This window comes from Brassica napus, chromosome A3 (assembly GCF_020379485.1).
Source record: "Brassica napus cultivar Da-Ae chromosome A3, Da-Ae, whole genome shotgun sequence".
NCBI lineage: Eukaryota > Viridiplantae > Streptophyta > Magnoliopsida > Brassicales > Brassicaceae > Brassica > Brassica napus.
This window is the reverse complement of record NC_063436.1, coordinates 3,585,378-3,605,931: the sequence shown is the minus strand read 5'-3', so window position 1 is coordinate 3,605,931 and position 20,554 is coordinate 3,585,378. Positions and strand designations below refer to the sequence as shown.

Sequence of the window (20,554 nt, the reverse complement as noted above, 5' to 3'; positions counted from 1 at the left end):
TCCTACAATAAGTCCCCCCCCAGTTCACTTGTGAGCGGCTTGTCGGTCTCAGTGAATTTGTGGGTCGGGTTCGTTCATATAATAGGACCTAATGTTGACGATGGCTCGTTTTATCGGTGTGTGGTTTTAGTCGCGTACCGCATCTGGTCGCTCCGTGTTGTGTCTTCTCACGATGCGTTATGCTTTACTCGGGAGGTAAACTCCTCGAATGAAGAGCCCAAGCGGTCTTTGGATGGTTAACTCTGTTGAGTTGGTTCGGGCCAGAACCGGAGATTAATTTTGGTCCGGTTTCTTGATTGAAAGCCGGTTTGGGCGAGAAACCGAACCGTCGCGAGTAGGTTTTTGGGCATTTAGGCGGCCTTTGAAGCCCATTTAGGCCTTTGTAGACCTAATGATGACGCTTCGAAGGGTGCGCCTCGTTTTTGCTATAAATAGGCGTCTCTCCTTCGCTTTCGTCATTCTTCTCTGCAAGCTCAGGTACTCCACTTTCTCTCCCTTCTCTCTACTTTTATTTTCTCTCTCTAGATAAGCCTTCCGTAGCGTAGGGTTTTTTTGCTAGTGGTCTAGCTAGTTTAGTCGTTCCCCCGAGTAGAAAGGATATGGCTCCAGGGAATCGGCTATCGCGCGAAGAAAAAGGGAAAGACATAGCTACCTCGCCAAGCCCGGCTAGGGATGCAGACGGGAGTCCGTTGGAGGATTTCGACATAATCCATCGTGATGCTCTGCGGGATACGGAGAATATGAGCCTTTCCCAGCGCCTTCTGGTCGCTGACGCCCACAGACAATTTCGCGAAGAAGCCGAAGAAAACGTTGTGAACGAGGATAGGGAGGCGAGTGGTTCTGAAGCGCCTAGCCTTGTCGTAAGGCCTAGGAGACGGGCTCATCGAAGGGGTCGCATCGACCAGTCAGACCGTCTTCCCGCCCCGAGAAGTGTTCCGTTCGACGAAGTAGACTGCCGTCCTGTGATTTATCACCCTGGCGGGATTTTCGAAGAACTACCTTCGCTGCCTCCCGAAGCGTTACGCGACCCGCGAGTTCAATCATGGGGAAACGTTTTCGGTTCCTGCTCTTCCCACGAGACCGTGAAGAGATTGCTGAGAGAGTGTGGTGGCGCCGGAGTCACCTTCATTATTCCTTCGGCTGAACAGCGGCCGTGGTCGCCACCGGTTGGTTACCAATGCGTGTATGAATCCTACTTCAAGGATCAGACGAAGCTCTGGTTCCCAATCCCCAGACTAATCACGTCTTACGCGTTTCGTCGGGATATCGCCATTTCCCAGCTGCTGAACGGGTCGCTGCGCATAGCCGTCATGTTGATGGTTATGGCCGCGGAGATGGATGTTTCGATGAGCGTGAGAGTATTTGAGGAGCTAACTTTTACGAAGGCGGAGCCTAACGGGATCTTCTCGGTAAAGATGAGAGCGAGTTACAACGTTTTGACCGGTCATCCCAACAAGACGCAGGATTGGCAACGCGCATATTTCTTCGTTAAGTCCGACGAGCATGCCTTCGAGGAGCCGCCGGGGGACGATTATCGCGTTTTATGGAATCAGCAACTTGGTAGAGATTTGTCTGTTTACTCGTATTCTGATCGACGGTTCTGATGTTCCCTTTTTCTTTCGCAGTTCGTCATCCCAATACGATCGCCTATCCCGAGAAGTTCTTTGAAACCGCTCAACTGATCGCGACGCACAGTCATCTCAGGTGGCCGGATCTTAGTCGGGAGTGGATACGTCGACAACAAGCTAGGATCGCCAGAGGTAAAGTGGCTGTTTACATTAGAGAGATGCTCTTGAATCTTTCTGTAGTCTTCGTATCTGATTTCTCTTTCTTATATAGTTGATTGGGAATCGAGACTTCCTTGTGTACTCGGTCCCCGCCGATCACGTCTTTCCCTATTTACTCGGAAGCAGCAGAAACTTCTTAACCAAGCTAGAAAAATGGAGGGAGTTCCCGACTTGAGTGCTTTGTTAAAAGGGAAACTTCAAATGCTCTCGACGACACCGTCTTCTGCCGGCGCCTCGGAGGCCAGGCCTGTTCCCGTAGACGGAGATGCGAACTCCGAGCCGCCAGCTCAGAGTTCCCCAAAGAAGAAAACCAACAAGGTCAACAAGGCCAAAGCCAAGGACGGGAGTGTCCCTTTGGAAGTGGCGCCATCTTCTGCCAATGTCACTGAAGCCGCGGCTAAGAAGAAGAAGAAAAAAGGGAGCAAGAAAAGGTCTCGCGAGGAGGCTTCTGTTGAGGCTAGGGAAACCTCAGCTGCCGCAAGGGATGATGATGCGGAAAAAGACGATCCAGCCGGTTCTACTCGGGGATCGCCTGAGGAGCGTCCCAAGAAGAAATCGAAGAAGAAAGCCGCGGAAGACGATGGGACTTCAGCTCCCGAGATTCCTTCCAGAAGTGGAGAAACGGCTACCGAAGTCGGAGATGGATCTCGGGGTGAATCTCCGTCGAGTAAGGGAGCCCCTTCGTCTTCTGCGAGGGAGACCGGTGCGGGAAGCGGAGGTTCGCTTCCGCGGAAGACGGGAGGAGGAGTTCGCTTTCCGGACCGCGTAGAGTTCCTTTACGATGAGGCGACTCCGTTGGTCCTGAATCCACTTCGGTGTGCTGAACTGACTCGCCAGATCCGTGGTGGGACCAAGGAGTTGCCGCCGGTCGAGGACTTATACTTCAAAAAGGAGTATATTGACGCGGCTATGGCGGGCAGACGGGTAAACTCGCTTTTCTCCTATTTCCCTTTTTCTTCCTTAAAATTTTTCTAAGTTTTTAATGCTTCACGCAGAGCGACGGGAGCGTGAATTACCTCGTGGAGAAGTACGATAGCACCCTGAAGCAGACGATGGTCCAGCTGGGCGCCTCGGATAAACTCGCACGGACAAGATTGAGCGTAATCGAGAGGTTACGCGCTGAGAACAAAAAGGCCGGCGACAAAGCGGCCAAAGAGAAAGAGGTCCTCCGAGTTAAATTTGAGGAGTTGGAGGACAAGCTGAAGTCTGACCGTCTTGCGAAGAAGGACGCTCTCCGCGAGAAAACCCGCTTAGAGCGATTGGTCGCTTCCCTCGAGAAGGAGAAGGCTGAACTCGAGGAAGAGAGGGACGCTGTCGTCGGGACGCTGGTCAAAGAGAGGCAACGTCTGAGGGATTCTAGGGTTCAGGAGGTCACCCGTGAGAGGATCAAGGTCCAGACGGCTATGGCGGACAAGTCTACTCGCTGTATAGGTAAAGTGAAGGGCTATCTGGATCGCGTCATGGCGCGAGAGAAGGCCAAGAACCTGTACGGGCAGGCTTCAGGAACCAAAAAGTGCCTCGAGATGATTAGAGATAGCGGGGTGGCGATTCCGCCGAGTATGATTAACATCTTCTCGGAGCAGGAGAAGATGTATGAAGCTGAAGTCGCCAATCTTTACCTCGAGCCGTTCTCTGATGATGACTTTGCTCTCTCTCCTCTCAACCTTCCTTCTCGATTTGTGAATGAAGAGCTTATGGGGGTACTTGACCCGTATGGATCTAATGTTGGTCTGATTGGCCACGAGTCTGCCTCCCAGTTGATCACTTCCCGCGAGGCGACTGAAGATCCGATCGATGAGCCGATGGTTGACATTACTTCTGCTTTATCGGAGCGTACCGTCGTTCCCGAAGGAAATACCGTCGAGGAGCGCCTTGACGGGAGCGAACCCGAGGAGACCGGGGACGCGATTCAAACAGACACGGGGGATGTAGCCGCTGAAGATCCGGTCTTAGTTTCTTCATCTGAGGAGCGAGAAGGGGACGAAGTGGGCGAGGAGGAGACCAGGTCATCGCCGGCGCTTGCTGAAGAGGTGGACCCGATCCTGCCAGTTTCCGACCCTCCTGCTCCGGTTGAAGGCCTTGGTGATCAAGTCGTTGAACGGGAAACGACCGAAGCGCTCGACCCGAGTAGAGACGACCAAGATGTTGTGGTCTGATCTTGTTGTATGTTATATTTAGGATGCTTTCATCGGTGGTCTTGATAGACCTTGTTGTTGTACTTTTTAAAACTCTTTCCATTTTGTGTTACTTGTCAGTATTTGCAACTCTTAAGCATTTTCATTAATCTGTTGTGTTTTGAAACATAAGATTTTCATATCCTTAATTGTTGCAAATAGACAAGTGATGAACCGGTAGTTGGTTTTACTCGGCTATCATCATGTTTCGATTTGGAGTTGTCCAAAAGTCGATAACAAAGAATTGAGTATGAGAGTGAAAGGTCCTTCCGTCCGTTTCCTCAGTGACAATTAAGCAATCGGGTAGCTAAGCCGTTACTCGTTAGTCGAGAAAAGGCAGAGATTCACTCTTGTTTAGTCGGTTCAATGCTTGGGCATAGGTGAACCGTGACTGTTAAGGTCCTGGAGCCAAGTGTCTGATCAGGACATAGCTGCGAGAAAGGGAGCGTGAGTGTCCGCGTATCCTCTGCTGGAGGCACGGGAATCATGATGTGAAAGTCATTGTTTGTTCAATTGAGACCTAGGCAAGGTTTCGACTTTGGTTTTGTTACAGCTGGACCTGTTAAGGCTGCCTACGTACCTCGGTTGAGGATCAAGCCATTCGTAGTTCGTTTTTCCCGAGTAAAAGTGACTGTTGATGGCGCATTTACTCGGTCGAGTAGAAGTGACCACGGGGGTGCATCTACTCTGTTTTTTTTGTTACAGCTGGACCTGTTAAGGCTGCCTACGTACCTCGGTTGAGGATCAAGCCATTCGTAGTTCGTTTTTCTCCCGAGTAAAAGTGACTGTTGATGGCGCATTTACTCGGTCGAGTAGAAGTGACCACGGGGGTGCATCTACTCGGTTTTTTTTTTTTTTTTTTTTTTTTTTTTTTTTTTTTTTTTTTAGGGTGATACTTCTACGAGTAGAAACGTCGAAGATGCATTGAGTTCCATGATCGCGGGACTTCTTCTCCGCGCGAGGTTTGGAGTCGGTATACGCCAGGTTTAACAACTTTGATGATTTTGTATGGTCCTTCCCACCTGGCGCCGAGTTTACCGGCGTTAAGCTCTTTAGTGTTTTCAAACACTTTGCGCATGACGAGATCACCGAGTTCTAAAGGTCGGGCTCGGACCTTTTTGTTATAGTAGCTCTCAATCTGATGTTGGTAATTCTGGATGCGCAGTAGGGCTTGATCTCTCCGTTCTTCTATCTCATCGAGGGCGTCGAGTAGCATCTCCTTGTTTAGCTCGACGTATTGAGGCATTTTGGAACGTCTGAGGCTTGAAACGTTAACTTCTGCAGGAGCCATGGCTTCAACACCGTAAGCGAGAGAGAAGGGTGTCGATTTAGTCGATCCTCGTGGAGTCGTGCGATGGCTCCATAGGACTCCGTCGAGTTCGTCAGCCCAGTGACCTTTTTTGAGGTCTAGACGCTTTTTAATGCCGTCGATGATGAGTTTGTTGGAGGATTCGGCTTGGCCATTACCCTGCGGGTAACGTGGAGTGGATGGGCTTAGCCGAATGTTCCACTTGCTACAGAATTCCTTAAAGTTGCCTGACATGAACTGTGACCCGTTGTCGGTGACGATCTCGTAGGGCAGTCCGTGGCGGCAAATAATGTTTTTCCAGACGAAGCCGCGGACTTCTTTGTCTGTAACTTGAGCGTATGCTTCAGCTTCGATCCATTTGGTGAAGTAGTCGGTGAGGACGAGGATGAAGCGTCTTTGGCGGGAGCAGGGGAGTGGTCCTATGATGTCCATCGCCCATCGCATGAACGGGTAGGGAGCGGTGGTTGTTCGCAACAGTTCGGTTGGACAATGGATGCTGGGTGCGTGCCGTTGGCACTTGTCGCAGCTTCTCGCATAAGACTCGCAATCCGCGTTCATTGTTGGCCAGAAGAAACCTAAGCTCCTTACTTTTATTGCTAACGCACGTCCGCCCGAGTGATTTCCACCGGCGCCTTCATGCGTTTCCGCCATAACCCTTGCTGTCTCGTCGCCATGGATGCATTTTAAGAGCACCTTACTCGCAGTCCATCTATGCAGTTCATCATCGAGAACGACGTAATGGGCGCTGCGGGTTTTTAGCCGGCGAGCCGCCCATTTTTCTGCTGGGAGTTCCCCTTTTGAGAGGTAGTCGATGAATTCATTTCTCCAGTCAGGGCCAAACCCATCGTCGTCTGGAGTGGCGGGTTCAGCGACTTGGGCGATGAGGGTTTGATCGGTTAGGACGTCGATGCTTGGTTTCTCGATACGATGTATCGGGATGGTTCTCTTCACTTGATCACGAAGCTTGCTGCCAAGGGCGGCGAGGGCATCGGCGCAGACGTTCTCGCCTCTCGGAACTTTGATGAGTTCGAAAAATTCGAACTCTGCCGCCAGGCTTTGCACTATTCTAAGATAGGCGTCCATTCGATCGTTGCGGGCGTCGTAGTCGCCACTGAACTGACTGGCGACTAACTGGGAGTCACAGTAAGCGCTTAGACGTTTAGCTTTGACGGCTTTTGCTAAGCGGAGTCCTGCGATGAGAGATTCGTATTCCGCCTCGTTGTTTGAAGCGGGAAAGCCAAAGCTGAAAGACTGTCGGATCAGCTCGCCGGTCGGGGATTGCAATTGGACTCCAGCGCCTGCTCCTTTGTTAGTTGACGAGCCATCGACGTGCAAAGTCCAGTTTGAGCTTGGGAGTGTGAGATCTTGCTCTAATTCTGGGGCCAGTTCGACCAAGAAGTCGGCAAGGACCTGGGATTTTGCCGCCGTGCGATTCTTGTAGATGATATCGAGCTCGCCGAGTTCGATGGCCCACTTCGTGAGTCTGCCAGATCTGTTAGTGTTCTGGAGTATCGTTCGGAGAGGCTGATCGGTCAGTACTTCCACGGAGTGCGACTGGAAATACGGTCGTAGTTTTCTCGCTGCTTCAACAACTGCTAAAGCCATCTTTTCCAGAGTTGGATACCGCGTCTCCGGTCCTGTCATGCGTCGGCTTGTATAGAAGATGGGCTTTTGCTCGCCGCGGTCTTCTTTTATCAGAACACTGCTGACTGCAGCCTGTGATACTGCGACATAGAGAGACAGAACGTCGCCGACGTCAGGCTTAGCGAGTACTGGGGGTGTAGTCAGATACTGTTTGAGTTGAGTGAATGCTTCCTCGCATCTTTCGTCCCAAATGAACTTCTTATTTCCTCGCAAGAGATCATAGAATGGGAGGCACTTGTCAGTGGATCTGGAGATGAATCGATTTAGAGCGGCTATGCGGCCCGTGAGTCGCTGCACTTCCCTGCTGTTCTTCGGACTTGGGAGGTTTAGAACCGCAGAGATTTGCTTTGGGTTCGCCTCGATTCCTCGCTGTGTGACAATGTAACCAAGGAACTCGCCGGAAGAAACCCCGAACGTGCACTTCGCTGGGTTTAGCTTCATGCCGTACTTGTTGAGGGTCTCGAAGCATTCTTGTAGGTGGCGGAGATGATCGGTTGCATGGAGCGACTTAACCAGCATATCGTCGATGTACACTTCCATGGTGGTGCCCAGCTTATCTGCGAACATCTTGTTGACAAGCCTCTGGTAGGTTGCTCCGGCGTTCTTCAGGCCGAATGGCATGACCTTGTAGCAATAGGTTCCCCTATCTGTGATGAAGGCCGTCTTCTCGCGATCGTCCGGGTGCATCATTATCTGGTTGTATCCGGAAAAGGCGTCCATGAAGGTGAGCATCTCGTTCCCAGCCGTGGACTCGACTAGACGGTCGATGCTGGGAAGAGGGTAGCTATCCTTTGGACAGGCTTTATTCAGGTCGGTGAAGTCGACGCAGACGCGCCACTTACCATTTTTCTTTTTGACGACTACCGGGTTTGCCAACCACTCAGGGTAGCGGACTTCAGCAATCGAACCCGCGCCAAGTAGCCTGTCGACTTCTTCGTTTACTGCCTTAGACCTATCAGGGCCGAGCTTGCGTCTCTTCTGTCGGATAGGCTTGAACGTTGGGTCGACGTTTAGTTCGTGAGTGGTTATACTCGGGTCGATGCCTTTCATGTCTGTCATAGACCAGGCGAACGTGGACACGTTCTGTCTGAGGAAATCCAGGATTGACTGCTGCATCTCATCGGAGAGGTATGCTCCAACTCTGACGGTTCGACTCTGGTCGACGTCGTCGACGGGTAACTCGAGGACTTCGCTTTCCTGAGAGTGGACTTTTGGGGTTGGAGGGGACACTGAGTTCACGGGTAGCGACGCTCGTTGGAGTTTGACCGTGGCGACTAGGAGATCCCTAGCGGCCTTTTGGTCCCCACGCAATGTTTTTATCTTCCCGTCCGTGCCCGGAAACTTGACGCATTGATGGTAGGTGGAAGGGACAGCTTGCATAGAGTGTAACCAAGGAGTACCGAGTATAGCGTGATACGGAGCTTTTGTGCTAACGACGGCGAATTTGACCGTTCGAGTAACGCCGCATGCGCGCACCGGGAGACGGATCGTTCCCAATATGGTTTCGGATGACCCGTTGAATCCTGTTAGCGTTCTGGAGGATGCTTTTATATCGTCGAGGTCGACTCCCATCTTCTGCAGAGTTCCTCGGAAGATGAGGTCAACGGAACTTCCGGTGTCAATAAGGATCTTGGTGACATCATACTCTCCAATTCCAAGGACGACGAGGAGGGGATCATTATGGGGCGCGTGAACACCTTCAGCGTCATCTGATGAGAAGGTTATTGGAGGATGACTTGACGGTTTACTCGGCCACTTCTGAGACGTCGCGACTTGTCGGCGATAATCTTTCACGGAACGGACTGAGTCGCCGCTAGGGGAACCCCCCATGATGACATTCAAAGACTGCCCCGTTTGTACTCGCTTGGAGTTCAGTAAGGCGCGGAGGTCTTTTGGTACGCTAGTATCAGGAGGTGGGAGTTGAGGTTGACCTTTAGCTCGCTCCAACTGTCGTCGTAAGTCTGTGGGTTTTGACTTGTTAAGCTTCACGCGGAGATCGCTTACTCCGGCATTGAGTTTGTCTCGGAGGTCGCCAATTGGCCCTTCGTTATTGTTGCCATCGTTTGTCGAGATGCGCCGAGACTTCCGTGCATCGAGCGTCGTCCGGAGATCTCTGCGTGTGGTATCGCTTACGTTTTCCGGCGCGAGGCGCCGTTTAAGGCTGTCTCTCAGGTCTCCGGGTACAGGCGAATCGTCGTTGTCTTCGTCGGACGACAAGGACTGCTGAGAGAGTATAACCTCAATGCGCCTGCGGTTAGCCGGATGCTCTTCGTCGGCTGAGGAGTCTCCCCCGCCGTTATCCCGTGGGGTTTCTTCCTCGTCGTCTCGTTGCGGAGTATCGTTTTGTCGACCTCTGCCAGTGGCTTTGCGCTGGGCTCTTCGTTCTTTGTTCTTGCTCCAGCTCTTACCGTTCTTTGGTTTGGCTTTCAATGGCTCAAACTTAAACTCGCCGCTTGCAAGGGACGAGAGGTAATGCGCGTAGAGGGATTTGCATTCTGAGGTATCGTGTCCTTTAACGTCGTGATACTTGCAATGCTTGGTGAGGTCGACGGTCCGGGAAGGTCCTGCTGCTGATCCGACTCCAGCTGCGGGTTGGGTGGTGCAAACAGAATCGACTTTTTTGTCGGATGACTCGAGTTCTCTTACCCACTTGTTCCACCCCTCCCCGCGAACTACGAGAGTGGAGATTGGTGTGTTATTCTCGTTCACGACATACATGTAACCATCCTTGGGACCGTTTTTGTCGTTTGGAGCGTGCTGGCGCGGTTCTTGTCGCGCATTTGCGTTCTTAGCCGCTGGAGCCTTGGGTGCGCTCATCTTGCTGAGGATTGCGTTGGTGTCCTCCTCCATTCGGATGAAGTTATCGGAGCGTGCGATAGCGTCTTGGAGCGACTTGGTTGGATTCTGGTACAGGTCTTCTCGGAACTTGGAGTGGACCCACAGGGTGTTGCGCAATGCATCGATAGCGATTCCGTCTGGGATCTCAATTTTTGACACTACGGCTTTGAATTTCTCCATGTAGTCGCGCAAGCTCTGATCCTTTTTCTGATTGAGGTTCCATAGGCTGGACGCAGTGGCGCTGCGCTTTGTGAACATGATGTATGTCTTGAGAAAAGCTGCTGATAGGTCGCGAAAACATCCGATTGAGTTCTCCTCCAACTGGGAGAACCAAGTCAGGGCTTGCTCGTGAAGAGTCTCGACGAACAGCTGGCAGTAACCTGCGTCCTTTTCGTCGTCGGGGAGACGAGCTCGCGCCATCGCGATGTTAAAAGCGGTCATATGTTCTACCGGGTCTCCGCCGGGCTTGTACTCAGGTAGGCGCAGCTTTTCTATCTTTCCGAGTTGGACGCTAGTTAGCGCGCGAGTAAAAGGAGTGCGCGAGGTTGCGGCGAGTACGCTCTCTATTTGCGGAGCTGCGCTGGTTACATGGTGGATCTTCTCTCCCATTTGTTGAAGGCTGAGTTTGAGCTCGGCGAGCTCGCGTATTGTCGTGAGATCTGAGCCTGCTGGGGGAGCGTCTGCGAGAAAGGCTTCGTTAGGCTCCGAGTCGTCAGAGATATGGTCGACTCCGGCTGCCGTAGGATTTGTGTTGAAGAGGCGGCGGCGTGTTAGCTGGGGACGGCTAGTTTGTCCCTCAGGGGCTGTGAGCGCCGCGACCAAAGCAGCGAGTTGGTCGTTGGTTGTCTTTTGGACTTCGTCTTGGCGGGCGAGTCGAGCCATGACGGAGCTCATGAATTCTGAGGTGATGGGCGGCGCGGCCGCAGGCGTAGGCGTCGGTTCCTCGCCTGGGGCGCCGAAGGCGGCGTCGTCTTGAGCCATGTAGATCTAGAACGTTGCTTTAGTCCGCCCCACGGTGGGCGCCAATTGTTTGTACAGGATTCGGTTGATTAGAACGAAGAACTTAGAAAATGGGGTGACTAAAGACGTTTTTATTAGAATCAAAACAATGAGTTACAAGACTGATCAAAGGTAAGGAGACAAGATCAGAGGTTTAAACGACAAGATCAAAGAGATGATTAGGAAACCCTAAATCTAGCCGCTTAGTGTGTGATTTGTCAAAAGTCCCCCCTCTCGTTGCCTCCTCCTCCTTTCTTATAGTACCCTCGCGCGTGATGCCCTAATCGCGCCTATCCTTTGGGCCTTGTCGCCCAAAGGCCGAGTATGTGGGCCTCGATACTATTTCGTCCGAGCCGAGTATAGCTGATCGGCTCAGCTGACCGGCTTAAAATACTCTAGGGTCGAGCTGACGTTTCTAGCCGCTAAGCCGACTAAGCTCGATCGACCTTGTCGGGCTAGGGCCTGTTATATGATGGGCCTTGTGGAGGGATGTAATCCATCTCCTACAAAGAAGATGATCATCCTAATGTTTCTTGGTTGTTACCTAAACGAAGTAGTTCACAAGATCAAGAAAGCGTTAATGATGCGAGTGGCTTAGCGTTTTCGAATAAGATGCAACCGAGAAACTTGATGATGACTCCGAAGCATGGATCATCGAATGGAGTTTGGTCTAGGTTTCTTGTGGGACAAGAAAAGAAGACAGAATATGACGTGTCATCATCGTGTGGCTCGTCAGACAATAAGGAGAGTATATTGGTTCCTAGTGTCAGTGGCGGAGAAGGGATGCGTAGGCCGGAGGTGGAGGTGGAGGTGGGAACAGGGTATTTGGAGATGGACGATCTTTTGGAGATTGATGATTTGGGTTTGTTGATTGGCAAAGATGGAGATTTCAAGAATTGGTGTTGTGATGAGTTTCAACATCCATGGAACTGGTTCTCTGAGAGGTTTTAGTTTATCGTTGTTATTATTTATTAAGTATCTTTTAAGATCGATATTTAGGATTGTTAATTTGTTATATACGTCAAGCGTCGTGGGTTCTTTCTCTGCTTGCATGTACTCGTGTATAAATATGTTTGATTGCGTGTTTGAAATTATACTAAAGGATATGTGAAAGGAACTCTCTTTTTATTATTTCATTCACCAGACAACATCCTCAAAAAAGAAAAAGAAACACAAGTTAAATACTTCAGTTGTGAGATCTTGCCTAATACATTCACAGCCAGTTTCTTCTACCATCACCAAAGGCCATCTTAAGAGGTTGTTGTGGCTCATTCTCATTCTCTTAATCCTCTGACTAAGTAACCCTCTGCCTCAGGCATCATCATCCATGGATTGATTTAATAAATATTATCAGGGACGAGTTCGGACTAGTTTTTAACGAGTGCACTATTATTAATTTAATAATATTAAATAATATATTAAATAATATATTAAAATAAAAGAAAAAATAATTAAAATAGTACTAAAAAAGTTTTTGTCACAAGTATAGTTTCTAAGAATAAAAATGACCATAATAGTACTTAATATTTTATCAAAAAAGATAAATATACATTTATACCCCAATGGTAAATTAATTTAGACATTAAAATTTAAGGTTTATTGTTTAGGTTTTAGGGTTTTAGGGTTTAGAGTTACGAAGTGGGATTTTGGAATAAGATTTTTAATTTAAAAAAATAAAAAAAAATTAAATTTTTCAAAAGATAAAATGCTATTTTAGTCATTTTAGTTTTTAAAAGCTATTTTTGTGACATAAACTTAGAAATGTTCTATTTTAAAGATTTGTCTTTAATAAAATATTATATTAAATTACGAAATATAAAGTAAAAATATTAAATTTTAAATATACCAAATTTAAAAAGAGTGTTGAGTGTTGACCGCAAACCTTCCAAGCCAAGAAGAAGTATAAGGTCAGTTTCACTCATATAGAAAGAAAGACCAAGGCCCTTTGAAAAGAAAAAATCATCCACACAGATTGAATTGGGAGAATCTAAGGTCTCTCGATCAACGAACGATGACGATTATGAAGATGGAAGAGACGGCGATAGTTTGGACCCTGCTCCAGTCGGATCTCCGCCCGATCCAAGACGTTCTCGCCGAATTCAACTCCAAGTTCACCCGCTCTCGCTACTTCCCCGTCTGCTCCTCTCTTTCCATCCTCTTACAGGCACGTGCTCTCGTCCCCCTCCCGTTACCGAGCTCCGTTCTCGATTTCGTGACAGTAGCGAGCTCTGGTGGGCGGATGCGAAGGATTTGATTTTGAATCTAGGGTTTTACCGAGTGTTCGAATTATCTTTATACTTATATTCAGTTTGCTGGTTACTTTCGGTTATCGAAATTGGGATTTGGTTCAACTTTTTTGCAGGATCCGATGATACTGAGGAGTACTGATCGTCTAATTGCGTTTGCTATCATGCACCAGTGTTATTCTTCCGTTAAACCATCTTTAAACCCGTTTGTATCGGAAATGATAAATGTAAGCAGCCTTTTCATTGTGCGTCTAATATGTAGAAATGCAAATTTGTTTGTCTGCTTAGTTTTATATATATATTTGATCTATGCATATATGTATTTTCGTGTGAAAGAGTAGCGATGTCTATTGTGTTTTTGTAGGCTGCTTGTAATGAGCAAGCGGAGAAGTATGAGAGAGCTTTCCTTCTCCACCTCTTTCAGTGGAATAGCTACAACAATGCTAAAGAGGTATATGATATAGCCGTTTCTTTGAGCTCTTTGCATGCTTTTTTATCTTCATGTAAACTCAAAATGTGTGCTCTTGTTTTTGTTAAGCATGTTATGTACTCGATGGATTCGTGTTTTATAACTGTCCTGTGGACAAACAATGTCCATGTTTTAAAAGAAAAAAATATTTTGTTGAGAATCTCTCTAAACATTTATTATATAAGCACTGATTAATTAGAACAATTGATTTCTTAAAGGTGTTATGAGATCACTTTTCTCATTCTCTCCCAAAAGTTCTGATGTGTATTTTTTTTTAATTCCCCGCGATCTGTGGATTCTGATTGAGTATTCGTGCGCTCTTGCAGATTTTCAAACTGTCAGCTGCTGATTATATCAAAACGTTTGATCCTTCAACTAATGTAAGAGCGGATGAGGCATAGACATCTTTTATTCTAGTTACATCTCTGTTCCATCTTATCTTCATCGTAACTGTTCATGTATCATGCCTAACACTACTTGGAGAAACTTTTCTGGTTAGTGATTTAGTATGTTGATGTTCTGTCAGGATTTTCCCGAACTAGGAGAGCTGCAACGAGAGTATGGCAACAAAGCTGATGGACCATCTAGTCACATGTTTGCTGACTATGCTCTCAAAAAGCTATTGCATGATCCTGATGTTCCTCGTGGATGCGATCCTAACTCTCCAGAGTACGTAGCCGTTGAGTTAGGGGATTCCGATTCTTTTTAACTGCTTTATAGATTTTACTCCGATCTATTTCTCGCAAGCTTCCAGTTTTCCCTGTTATATTATCACGTGCCAGTTTTCTGTTGATTTTATGGATGATCTTTGAGTCAAATAATCTTATAGGTTTGATGTCCAAGTCCAACCTGGAGGGATTTCCAAAATTGGATCAGGTGATAGAAATGAAGCCATATCTGGAATTTTGGGAAGTTTGACTATGGGGGGATTAGCTCCTAGGTGGATCCGTCCTTGTCCTCCGAGGTACCCAGTTCATCAGAGCGAGGTAAGGCTAAATGGCTAATATTAACTCATTTTTAAACTTTTTTAGAAAATCATACAGCTGACCTTAGTGGTTCAACTTCTTACAGTTGCTTTGGATTGATCCTGATAACAAACATGAGCTTGTGTGGGACGATAAAATGTGTGCTGACACTAGCAGAGGCGCAACAGTTAGAGATTTGCTAGTTAAGGGTTTAAAGGTGACACTTTCACCTACGGAGCAAGAGGTATGATGTACTACTCTTTATTCTTGATATGTGCGCAGAGTCATACAAGTAGTGGTATGCTCTAAGTATGAGAGTATTGCTTATATTGCTTTAACGCTGATAAGAGAGTTAAACATAACATTGGAAAAGTTACTACGCATGCACAATTTTTAAAGGTCGTCAATAGTCATTGTAGGTTTGAGAGAGAAGTCGTGCTATCACTTTATCCCTCTTGTTGAATGAAAGAACTTCCAACTACCAGTAGGATAGCGAACTGATTGCAGTGAGAGTCTATGGAAAATAACCACGCAATAGACGAAATAGTGATAATATAATTGATCCCCCTTGCCTATATAGCTGTATCAAATTTAAACTCTGTATGTTGATGTGAACTAAACAAGAAGTTTTATTCATTTGGACCAGGACATCACTACGGCATTATCAAATGACCCAAAGCTTGTCTATCACTGTGGAATAACTCCACGGAAGCTGCCGGTATGTGATTCCATTATCTGGCAGTTGTGTTATCTTTCTCTCCTTTCGTCTCTCTTCTATCATTTGATCTAGTTCCTTATTCTCAGCAATTAGTAGAGCACAATCCTCAAATAGCAGTTGAGATTCTGACCAAGTTGATTAACTCCCCTGAGATTGTTGAGTAAGTCATCACCTTATCAGTTACGCTATTTACATTCTTAGAATAATATTGAAAGTAGAAATCTGAGAATGCTCGGTGCAGCTATTTCACAGCTCTTGTAAGTATGGAAATGAGCCTGCATTCGATGGAAGTTGTAAACAGGCTCACAACTGCAGTTGAGCTTCCCAAGGAGTTTATACGCATGTTTATCACTAATTGCATATCGTCTTGTGAGAACGCCAAGGTATTAAAACAAAGCTTTCATTTGTTTTTCCTTAGGCAGCTTTATACAAAGCTTTCTACAAAGCTATTAACATCATCGTGTAGTTATGTGTCAAATACTTATGCTCGTGCTCTGACATTATGTGCTTATCTGTATATATTGTCGGATTTGTTGGTTTAAGATTTGTAAATTTCTTGTATTTGATTGTTTCGTTAATGGGTATAGTGACATATTGTTTTCGATGTGTAGCAGCAAGACAAATACATGCAGAATAGGCTTGTACGGCTGGTTTGCGTCTTCTTGCAGAGTTTAATTCGTAACAACATCATCGACGGTATGTATTCTCTTCAACTGTTCTCATCTCCTTTTTTTAGACAATGGAAGATTTTTGAAATGTCATCTCTATGAAACGGGTAGTTTATGTTCTGATGAAATGTTTCTATTTTGGTAAATGTTGCAGTGAAGGATCTATTCATAGAGGTTCAAGCTTTCTGCATAGACTTTTCACGGGTTCGAGAAGCAGCTGGTCTCTTCAGGCTTTTGAAAACATTGGAATGAATAATTGACTCTCTTTTCTTCTTTTTCCTTTCTTAACAATCTTCATCTCCTTTTCAATTCTATTCTCCCTGAGTTCTTTTGTATCCAAGATAGCTCTAGTATTTTAGATTTCTTAATTTATATATGTATTTGGAGACTGGCATATGCACATTCTCCTTATGGTACTAATGCAGGTGGTACGAGCACTTTTACTGAAACTCGATGAAACCAAAGTGCTGTTTCTGATCTGGATTGCAAACAATCTAGTTACATTTGGATCATGAAAGTTTGACTTATCCCTGTGCCCAATATATAAAAATTGAATTTCTATTTTTCCTGTGTGTTTGATAAAGATGTGTTCATGATTTTCCGAGATAATAAATCCTTGAGGCTGACGGAATCGGTAAAAGAACTAATGAATGATTAAGTTGTCATCAAGTTTGCTTCATAGGAAAGACACAAATGTAATGCTTCGTTTTAAAGTTTTGTTTTGCAAAGTTTTGGAGAAATATAGAACTCTTTTGTAAATGGACAATTCTCATAAATAACAATTTTCAAGTTTTGGTCATAAAAATACCACAAAATAAATGACCAAAATATTTCATTTAATAAGTAAAATGACACTAATATCTTAGATATATAAAAAAATAAAAATAATAAAAATAATTTTTTTATAGTTTTAGATTATATGTTTTCAAATTCGAACTTTTTTGTAATTTTTTTTTTCAAAATTTTTTTTTTTTAATTTTCTTTTTGTAATTCGAAAATACTTTTTGAAAATATTTTTAAAATTTTTATTTTCAAATTTTTAATATTTATTTTCTATTTTATAAAATTTTAAACCTCAAACCAAATCTCACCTTTAACTCTAAACACTAATGTTTGGATTAGTTAAATCTAAGGTTATAAGTGTATATTTACCTCTTTAATAAAACATTTTGGTAATTTTGATTTTTAAAATCTATATTTGTGATAAAAAAAACTTTTTAGTGCTATCTTAGGTATTTCCCTTTGTATATCACCTAACTAAAATATTGACAAGATTTAGAATAAAATTACAAGTGTAGAGTGTTATTAAACTCAACGTTTTTTTCTTTCCTACTAAATTAACATGTAATCCAACCTTTAAAACACTTGTCTTTATTCTTTACGATTTTTAAAAGCAATCAATACATATTTTCTTTTTTTTGGTAAACATCAATACATATTTTCGATAGAGAGTTAATTATTCTTCGAAATGGGTGGCTTCTCCGTGAACTTGGAGACAACTATACCAATAGCAAATACGAGAGGCCACACTGACACTTTAATGGGACCGTCGCGTCCTCTTTCAGTGAAGCTGAAATTGATCGTGGAGACTATTAACTGACCAGCAACACAGAATAATAAGATATTATCTGTGGAACTACCAAATCTTGTACTGTAGTCACGTGCTGGATAGTAGAACCAAGGAATAGGCAACTTGCATCGGAAATGAACTTTATGGACTCTGATTTTGTCAGTGAAGTCAATGATGGTGAGGATAAGAGAGAGAATTGACATGACTAAAGAGATTCTTGCGAAACAAGGCTTGCGAGTTGATGAAGAGAGCTGGTCTGCAACCGCCGATGTAATCTCCAGGAGCAAATTGATGATGACGACGAGGAAGACCAAATCAATGGAACACCGGCTTTTGTTGGTCGAAGTTGTAGGATTTAGCGTGTCTTCTCTAGCAATAAGATATTCAATCCTCTGTAAGATTCCTGTCACTTCTCTACCAATCTTTTCAAATAGCTCTGATTCATCGTCCCTAAAAAAGAGAGAGAGAGATAAAAATCACCGTGTGTATCAGACAGAAATGATTTTGTGACAACCATCCTGGCTAGCTCGGAACTCAAGACCTCAACTTTTAACAACAGCCCTGTTCTTTTGATAGACGCTGAATCTAGCGTCAACGGCTCCAATTACTTCGTCCTCAAGAATCTAGCGTCAACTGCAATAGACGCTGAATCTAGCCGTAACCGTAAAAATAGTTGCCGCCATGAGTCGTAATTGCCGCTAGAATTTTTAGCGATCAATTAACATCCGAAATCTAACGCTGCGTCTCTTATAATTAACATCGGCTCAATGGTTTCTCTGCAATCTTGTTTTTAAAGCAACGGAAATACAGAGCTAAAAAGAGACGCGGACGCTAGACGCGGCGTTTGATAAACGAACAGGAAAAACATATCAATTGTGACAACTCGTCGTGGTGTAAGATTGTTGTTAAAGAGTAAGGTATTGGATTTAACGAGATGTGTTCTGCAAGCTGTGAGCTGGATTCCGAGTGAGCGGGACGGGTTGTTACAGAGTTTTTCCAAATCCTATTTAGAAAATGATTAATTAAGAAAAAAAAAAACAAAAAAGAACAAACCTGGGACTGAACATAAACCCCTTCAAACTGCACACTTTATTCAAAGCTTGACTCCATCTTCCCTTGTCCAAAATTGTTTTACCACGACAAGTTTTCTCGAAACCTTTCCCGAAATCTCCGGTCTGTCTCTGCACATCATTTGGTCTTACTCCGTAGAAGACTGGCATCACTATTAGTTTACCAGCTTGGCGGCATTTTAAAATCTCCAAAAGCCCATCCAAACACCAGCTGGAAGAAGCATAGTTCTTGGTGAGCACCACGATAGAGATCGTTGATTCTCTAATCGCTTGTGTGAGAGCAGGGTCGATGGTGTGTCCTCTCTCGACTCCTTCATCATCGAACATCGTAATCCTATTGCTGGTAAACTGTTTGTGTAGATGACTGATAAAGGTTTTACTAAGGTCAGGTCCGTGGAAGCTCGTGAAGGCGTGGTAACTCAGTGTGCAAGGCGAGGGAGAAGAAGAAGAAGCCATGAGAGGGTTTCAAGTTCAGATACACAAACATGTATCTAGATATATAGAACATACTAGATTTTGACCCGCGCTTTCAAAGCGCGGGATTATTTTATTTTGAAATATATTTTATTTATAACATGTATAACATGTATATTTTTTAATCAGTGTTTTTATGTTATATTTTTAGTAGTGGTTTTATATAATTAGGATGATAAGTAACTATATATAAATATAAAAATATATAATCTTGATGCTAATATAATAGTATAGATGTATACATATATATATATATATGTATTTATAGTTGAGAGGTTTTGAAAGAGTTCAAATATTAAGTGGGTTTTTTTAATATTATCAGACATATTTTACTTCTTGATGTACTCTTGACTGTCCTCATTACTTTCATACGGCATTAGAGTTTTGTCATCCCCAGTATCCCTTACAAAAATATACTCTCAAAGTTAGTATGATAGACAAATAACTACTGTAAAATAAACAAAAGATCATCCCCTTACATATCTTTAAATGCTTCTGCGTCTGGTATTGCAGGGTTGATGATCATTTGAGAAGCATCAAAGGAGTTAGAGATTTGTACTTCTCCTGTTGTGGATACGATTTAGTAGATTAGATATTAGACAGGCTTATGTATATAATAATTGTTATTTTTTTAACGAAATCTATAGGAGTTCAAATATGTACCTCTAAACTTTCCAATTTTTGCAAACCTCAGAAGCAAAGTAACCAAACCATCGTCTTGATTGCAGGCAGAATGGAGAGTGTCGGTTAACTTGCCCCAAATACAGCATGGTATTCTTGAATCACTACCTCACAAGTAAAAAAAGCGAGGTTAGTTGTGATTATGTCACTCGAAAATAATTGATTGGATTGAATTTAGATGACAGAAAAAATTACTTGATGTCTCTTAGGGTGAACTCTAGTTTTTTACGCTGGTTTCCACCAGCACATTGAATAGTTTCGACAGCACCACAATCCAAAACTTGGCCCAGCACATCTGTTTATAAAACATTGAAAAGTTATTAAATGTAGCAAGTACACAATTTAATTGCAAAAACTATCCATTACGTATTTACCTATTAGGTATTTTTCATCAAGAGTTCCAGATAGAACGCTTTGAAAATCGACCAAATTAAGATATAAGTCATCATTCATGAAATTGGACCGACTAACGACTGTTGCTTGATTAAATGAAATCTTGTAGATATGGTTTGTTGTGCGATATGCTCCTCCAGCAGGCCTGACTTGGAAGTTTCTGATGTTGCGCCATACTCCAACCAGAAGAAGTCTTCCTTTACTCTCAAAGTAAGTCTTTTTGCAGCTTGCATGGATTTTATGCCCCTTGTACATGTTACAATTAAATAAATTAGAAATATTAACATCATTTAATATCAATGCTCAAGTTACACAATTTTTTTAAAAAAAACACTATTCTATTGAAAAAGTTTGGATTGCTTACATTCTCATCAGCCAATACGAATTCCATGGTTCCCCCCCCCCCCCCCCGTTATTGATGTTTTGTGACCAGGAATGTAGAACCTTGACATGAACCATCTTAGTAGTGTGCTTTGGCTTCAAGTCGCTGATGGCGGTGATTTGTTCAGTAGAATCATTTGCTGTGTTGTTGAGCGCTTTAGAAGCCAT

At 44.5% G+C, this 20,554-nt stretch overlaps 4 protein-coding genes across 7 annotated transcripts; 2 read left to right on the top strand and 2 right to left on the bottom strand.

The window, feature by feature from the left end:
- The first annotated feature begins 217 nt into the window (after window positions 1-217).
- On the top strand, window positions 218-3,943 carry LOC111215596 (meiosis-specific protein ASY2-like). Its single transcript, XM_048764953.1, has 4 exons — window positions 218-1,560; window positions 1,626-1,760; window positions 1,840-2,711; window positions 2,783-3,943. Exons 1-4 carry the CDS (start codon window positions 600-602, stop codon window positions 3,941-3,943), a joined length of 3,129 nt encoding a protein of 1,042 aa, XP_048620910.1. The 5' UTR covers window positions 218-599.
- An 8,724-nt stretch (window positions 3,944-12,667) lies between these two features.
- On the top strand, window positions 12,668-16,266 carry LOC106433866 (CCR4-NOT transcription complex subunit 11). Of its 4 annotated transcripts, none has more exons than XR_007330459.1 (12): window positions 12,668-12,915; window positions 13,114-13,224; window positions 13,362-13,448; window positions 13,793-13,846; window positions 13,993-14,135; window positions 14,296-14,452; window positions 14,538-14,675; window positions 15,078-15,149; window positions 15,236-15,309; window positions 15,402-15,532; window positions 15,764-15,845; window positions 15,972-16,266. XR_007330459.1 is itself a non-coding variant. In XM_048771263.1 (12 exons), the coding sequence occupies exons 1-12, from the start codon at window positions 12,763-12,765 to the stop codon at window positions 16,067-16,069; spliced, it is 1,311 nt and encodes a 436-aa protein (XP_048627220.1). In that variant the 5' UTR covers window positions 12,668-12,762; the 3' UTR covers window positions 16,070-16,266. The 4 variants fall into 4 exon arrangements, 2 of the variants coding, with proteins under 2 accessions (XP_048627220.1, XP_013730156.1); XR_007330465.1 differs by having other exon boundaries at window positions 15,761-15,845; window positions 15,972-16,211; XM_048771263.1 differs by having other exon boundaries at window positions 15,391-15,532.
- Window positions 16,267-17,269: 1,003 nt separating this feature from the next.
- On the bottom strand, window positions 17,270-18,957 carry LOC125595591 (disease resistance protein RML1A-like). Its single transcript, XM_048771262.1, has 2 exons — window positions 18,441-18,957; window positions 17,270-17,837 (listed from the first exon to the last, which is right to left on the bottom strand). The coding sequence occupies exons 1-2, from the start codon at window positions 18,911-18,913 to the stop codon at window positions 17,270-17,272; spliced, it is 1,041 nt and encodes a 346-aa protein (XP_048627219.1). The 5' UTR covers window positions 18,914-18,957.
- Window positions 18,958-19,260: 303 nt separating this feature from the next.
- On the bottom strand, window positions 19,261-20,554 carry LOC111200663. The gene is made up of 6 exons (XM_048764948.1): window positions 20,450-20,554; window positions 19,987-20,251; window positions 19,808-19,907; window positions 19,595-19,716; window positions 19,411-19,495; window positions 19,261-19,333 (listed from the first exon to the last, which is right to left on the bottom strand). The coding sequence occupies exons 1-6, from the start codon at window positions 20,552-20,554 to the stop codon at window positions 19,261-19,263; spliced, it is 750 nt and encodes a 249-aa protein (XP_048620905.1).